The 5,746-nt window shown below is 41.0% G+C and overlaps 1 protein-coding gene across 1 annotated transcript in view; it reads right to left on the reverse strand.

Moving 5' to 3' along the window:
• Window positions 1–565: 565 nt before the first annotated feature.
• The window catches only part of SELENOS (selenoprotein S), a gene marked incomplete at its 5' end in the record, with an annotated part of 7,211 nt that continues 2,030 nt past the window's right edge, over window positions 566–5,746 (reverse strand). Inside the window, 4 exons of the mRNA XM_019533185.1 lie at window positions 566–1,616; window positions 3,601–3,679; window positions 3,837–3,926; window positions 5,264–5,370. Coding sequence (XP_019388730.1) covers window positions 1,537–1,616; window positions 3,601–3,679; window positions 3,837–3,926; window positions 5,264–5,370 — 356 coding nt within the window. The remainder of the gene's footprint in view (window positions 1,617–3,600; window positions 3,680–3,836; window positions 3,927–5,263; window positions 5,371–5,746) is intronic.

The following is a 5,746-nucleotide window of genomic DNA, read 5'->3' on the forward strand; positions in this document are numbered from 1 at the left end:
CCGATGCAGATGCAGAAACAGGGGGTTAGAAGCCACATCTAAAAATCACCCTGTGTTTGAAAGTCTTTTAAATTTAAAACTAAAACAGCCCTGCATCCCTCCTCCTGACCAAATCATGTTCATGAACTGCAATCTGCAGAGCTCCTCCAGCTGCCTGGCCTCATGCTTTCTTGTTTTCCCATTGTTCAGCTCCACAGTTGCAGGAGCTGACTTAGCCACAATTGCTTTCTGGATTGCAAACAATTTGCTCTACACCCATCTTCTGAAGCTTCTGCTTTCTAAAAACCGATGTATTCCCAGCCTGGTGTCAACCCTAAATGCAATTTTTCTGAAACCTAAGGTCTTGCCAGAGAAGAATTCTCAGTACGTGTTAAAAGTTAAGAAGCCCACTGAGAGATGCTACCCAAATACAAGACAACCCTTCACATGTAATTAGCACCAAATGAAAATTGAATCACACTTTATATGGGATGCATTTTGCTTAGAAACACTGATCGCGCTACAACAAGTGCCTACTTACTATATAAAAAGAGACGCTGTAAAAACCATGCTAGTAAGTCATAGATCTGTGATTTGTTTGCAGTGTTGTTTAATATTTACACTGGTTTGTTTTACAAAGCTGTTGAAATAGAAAAGATATAGCAAGAAACCCCTGTCTACTGTCTACCATCAGTAATCCTCACTGGTTTGTTAACCATTTATAAGGAAAACATCATTCAATGCAGCTTGTCACAGAAACTCATCTACAATAACTGGTCTTCGTGCCAACCCAAGATGCCCGAGCCTTTGTTGTCACGTTTACAGTCAACCACGGACAGATAAAGCAGTTAGTAGCCAACAAGAACATCTGATAAGACTTTCTGAAGAAGTGGCCCTGAGAATGACATTTTTTCACAAGGGTCTTTAACATATGCCTTTAAGCTCCCCAGATGGATAGGTTATTGATTCTTACCCAGAAGTTTTGGAACCCCCAACTTCAAGCTTTAAGTACATACCAAGACTTTAAAAAATATAGTATTTACCTACATCAATAACAATACTATGCCTTCCTCTAACACTTGTCTGCCAAAGATCAGAAACTTTCTAACATCAGTGAGAGGACAGTAATTGTGCCCATTTTTACAGATGAGTAAACCGAGGCACAGATGGTTAAAGTTACTTGCTACAGGTCACTCAGGAAGTCTTTTGAAATACCAGGCTTAGAACTGAGATCACCTGGCAGAGCCAGGGCCTTCAGTCATATGCCATGCTGCTTCTTTAGGTGAAGAAAACTGTCGGCTGTCACTCTTTCCTATACGATCTTCATCCTCTTCAAAAAAGATCAGAAATTTCCCATGTTCTGAGGAACATCCCATGTTTGGTCACTCACTGCATTTAGTTCTCGCATTAAAATCTGTGCGTCATGGATTTGTTTGTAAATCAGTATCTACACTAAACCAAGTCCCAAGAGAGTCACTGTGACATGCAAGCAGTAGGCAGGTAAACAATGGGTCAGATTAAGCCTGCTAGTGTCATTAGACACTAGCAAGATTAGCCTCATCCACCTGCAGATGGGCCTCTGCGTCCCGGTCTCCAAGAGCAGGTTCCACCACCTTCTCCAGACAAAGGATTATAACCTGAAATTACAGATGAAAAGTGCATCAGGCACATTAAATATTCACCCCCAATAAAATGAGTCATTAGCACATGATCAGAGGGCAACTATTTCAAGAGGGAAGCAGAAGTCAGAGAACTGCGAATGTAAATGCGGATCATTCAGAGTTATACAAATCATCCAGTCCTGAAGGTGTTCCTTTCACAGCATGGCCCACGTCGTCAGCAATGGAACGTTTTAAAAATTTACATTTCACAAGTCTGGGCCATGCTGAAAGAAGGCAAATTAAGTGACAAACCCTCAAGGGTTCAAAAATGCAGGAGCAAAATATGCACTTTGCATAGTTATAACACTGTGAACAACAGCATTAGAGCTAACATACTACTCACTGGTCATGGGAGAGTACAAAGTGTTCTTTTTGGTCTGGGAGCTCAAAGAAGCTAGATATTCAGACTAAACTTTGTAGCAACCCATCATGGGATTTTCTTTGTTCTAATCAGTACAGAGTGGCATTAGAAAATGCATATCCCCTTAGCCCCACCTGCATTAGGCTAAGGATATTTGTTCAATATTCATTATTCCAATATTATAACAAGTCAGAGGCAGATACAAATTACCTCTCTAAATTTAAGAATGTTCAAATTAATGCTTCATTTTATAAGTGTACATTTCGAAAAAAAAAAGCCTGGCAATTTCCCCTGGTCTCCCTCCATAGTGTATGCAAGATGTCAGAGAGATAGATTACAACTCTCTGAACTGCCAAGCAAGCAATTTTCAAAGTCAGTCCATTCCACTGAAAGCTCTGCTACTTTCCCCAGCGTTATGGAAATCCCAGAAATTCAGTCAGCAACTAGAATGGTCTACACATGTCTTCGATCTACCATCATCTACCTTGCGAGCAGAATGCAGACACTGAATGCCATAATCTGTTACTTACTTTGCCTAGCATAAGCCTAGACAGGTGCAGACAAGGGAAAACTGAACAAGTGGGCCAGCTGTTATTAGGAAAGTACTTCACACGGCTGTGGCCTGCTCTTTGCTGTTCTCCCTCACATTTTATTCAGGAAGTCTTTAATGTTGAGCGCTTCACAGAATTAGACTACAAGACTATGCTGAAGTTGAACTTACACACATGCCAGCATCAGCAGAAACACATTTGTGCAGCATTTTCTACTCCATAGTAAATCAGGCTATTGGTTAAAATGTATTCAAACTCAACAACATTCTTTGTGCAGCTTTTTGAACTTACTCTCTGCTACAATCGTATTCAGTGGGATCCTTCTATCTGATAGGTCCATGGGGAAAAATAGTAATTGTCTAGATATTATTTTTTCCTTACAACAATGGTGATTAGCATACTGGCCCCAAGTCAGCTTTATCAGTAGAGCCAATGCTGTTTCTGTAGAAGGCAGATAAAGGACCGTTTGCACAGTCTTTGTCTACAACAGGAATTCCATAACTCACCACATGGTATTTGAGAACCCAGGTGCAATCTTAGCTTGATATATTGTTTTAATTGCCTGTGTGCATCATATACAATACAATGCAGGAAGAAAGTATTGAAGTAGTGCTAGGATGTGCACACAGACTAGACATGCTGGTATGCATCACTTACTCCAATTTGGGAAAAAAAATACCAAGACTAAGTATCTTCTGACACCAAAAGCCACAGACTCTCAATGAGTCACAGCAAAAATGTTTCCTCAAGGAATTGAACCAGTGTCAGGCTTCCCCACTGCCAAAATTTATGAAAACTCCAGAGATTACTGCACAAACCTTTATGGAAAAATATGTGGCCCCAGATGCTAACACTGTACAGACTGAAACCCTCAACCATGAAAAGTTGCATCATAAGGTATGCTCTACATCAAGGATCAAAGTTGTCCTTTCTCTGACTAAACAGAAAGGAATCATGTCTGTATAAAAAGGCCATCCAGAAAACTGAAAAAAAATGCTTAATTTTTCAAGAAAAAGGCATTTGAAAGATACTTAAGTTTCATACTTACCACCTCCACGCAGAGGCTTTTTGTCTGGCTTTGGCTTTGGGACTGCTGATGAGGTGGAAGGGCTAGATGCTGTTTCTTGCTGTTAGCATAAAGTAAAGTTATTCAGAACTGATCAACATAGGTTTCAGCTAGTCATTTATTTATAGGCATTTACTGCAGGATTATGAAAGTGTAATATAAAGTTAAAGTTAGAATCATAGGAAAGCAGAGTTCAGCTTCAGATTTCCTTTCCTTACCTGGTTCAGCTTCAGATTTCCTTTATAGCTTTTTCCTTCCTGCATGCTTTCCCACATTGCTATCTTCTGCCTTCTCTTCTCTTCTTCAAGCTGAGAAAAACCCAGTTTGTAAGATTTTATGACTGCCTGAATTAACAGCTGAACTGGTGTAGAGGAAACAGCCTCCTTCTTCCCCACCTCAAAAGCCAAGGACCGCATTATTGCCTTTTTAGCAGAGAAAATCTATCACAAGCTAAATGCTGAAACAAAGAGACAGTCCCTACTTTCACTTGCCTTATCAATAGCAATTTAAAAAAGGTCTTCCCCATCTCATCATACAGGGACTGGAAATAATACACATTCAAGTCCTGGCTATAACTCTTTTCTCCATTGTTCTGTATTAATGGCACTTGTTTTCAAATTTTGTATTCTGTAAAAGTTCTTTATAAAGCATGAATATGAAGTAATTTAACACATTAAAGCAGTTTCTGGCAGAAAAAAAGATGTAGTTTTCAAATTAGTGTCAAAGCCAGGCCACTCTATGGAAGAGACACCATTACCAGCATATCAAAACATGGCCAGAATCTCTGCCCAGATCAATTTATCCAATATAAGGTATACCTTAATAGATAACAGACTGCCTTAGTTCAATGAAAATGAGAAGTATACTAGTTTGCCCAGAGTCAAAGAAAGCAAAGCTTCCTCAGTCTAACTGCACTGGGATAAGATTTCTTCCAAGATGGCTATTTACTTTCTCCATTAGGCTTTAATTCTCAACATTTCTTGAAATGTTGCTGCAGCAACAAGAACTTCAAACAAGGCTTGATGGTTACACAAAGAGAAATATATTGCCACTTGTACTCAAGCCTGCCATGCATAGAAATGAAACTTCATGGAACTGACTGCAAAAAGAAAGTAAGATGAACCAGGGCTTATAAAGCTTTTCACTGCTACCCTGATTACAGTAAGCATTCCTATGCTGTTACCTAGAGAGGAGGTGCTGAACAATGCTGTATTCCTTATTATCTCAAACTGTACTCCAAAGCTTTTAGAGCCTAACGATGCTGTGCTGCATTAAATCTGCAAAGAAGTCAAGCTTGCCATTAAGAAAATATATGTGCACTAGCAATGCTAATTTGAATTGTAACATAACCAATCCCAAAGATCCATTTGCGTACACAAAGACTCAGCCAGTGCAACTGCAGCAATTGCCTACAGGCTTGACATTTTGAAGAATCAAGCCCTAGAGTTTTCTGTACCATCTCAGATGAACAAGTGTGTCTCATGTCAGTCATTTCAGAAAAGAGACTAAAGAGTTCAAGCCCTTTAAACCAAGCAGAAAGAAAGGCAGGAGCCCCCCCTACTGCTCATTGATCTGGACAGGTGTGCAAGAGACTACTCAACTCTAAAACTGTACATCACAGATACCCTTCTATCCCTTCGGTTACCTCTCTTTGTTTTTCTTTGTATTTTTCTGCTTGTGCATTCAATTCTTCTTGCATCTTTAGACGAGCTGCTGCCAGGGCTTCCTGCCGCCTCACCACCACATCAGGCTCTAAACAGCCACAGAAAAAGTGGGTAAAGCAAATGTATTCAGTTGGGGTGCACCAATAAAGATTTTTTTGGCCAATACGAATGGTCGATTATTAACCTGCCATATCAGCCAATAACTATCCCATAGCCGATATGCAGCCCAGCAGCTTGGAGAACAGTATCCGGCCAGTAAGTCTGTGGGGGGAGGAGAGTGGCAGGGGGCAGATCCAGGCCCCCACAGCAAAGGAGAGAGTGGGGCTGGGCCAGGGCAGGCGCTGCCCAGCTGGGGTGGGGTGGAGGATGGAGCCACGAGCTGCTCATCCCACCACTGCGTGCACCCCCAGGGGAAGCATGGAGGGCACATGTCTCCTGGATTTGTGCATGGGGCAGGCTGCCAC

The sequence above is a fragment of the Crocodylus porosus genome, unplaced genomic scaffold (genome assembly GCF_001723895.1).
Source record: "Crocodylus porosus isolate Cpor-Errol unplaced genomic scaffold, CroPor_comp1, whole genome shotgun sequence".
NCBI lineage: Eukaryota > Metazoa > Chordata > Crocodylia > Crocodylidae > Crocodylus > Crocodylus porosus.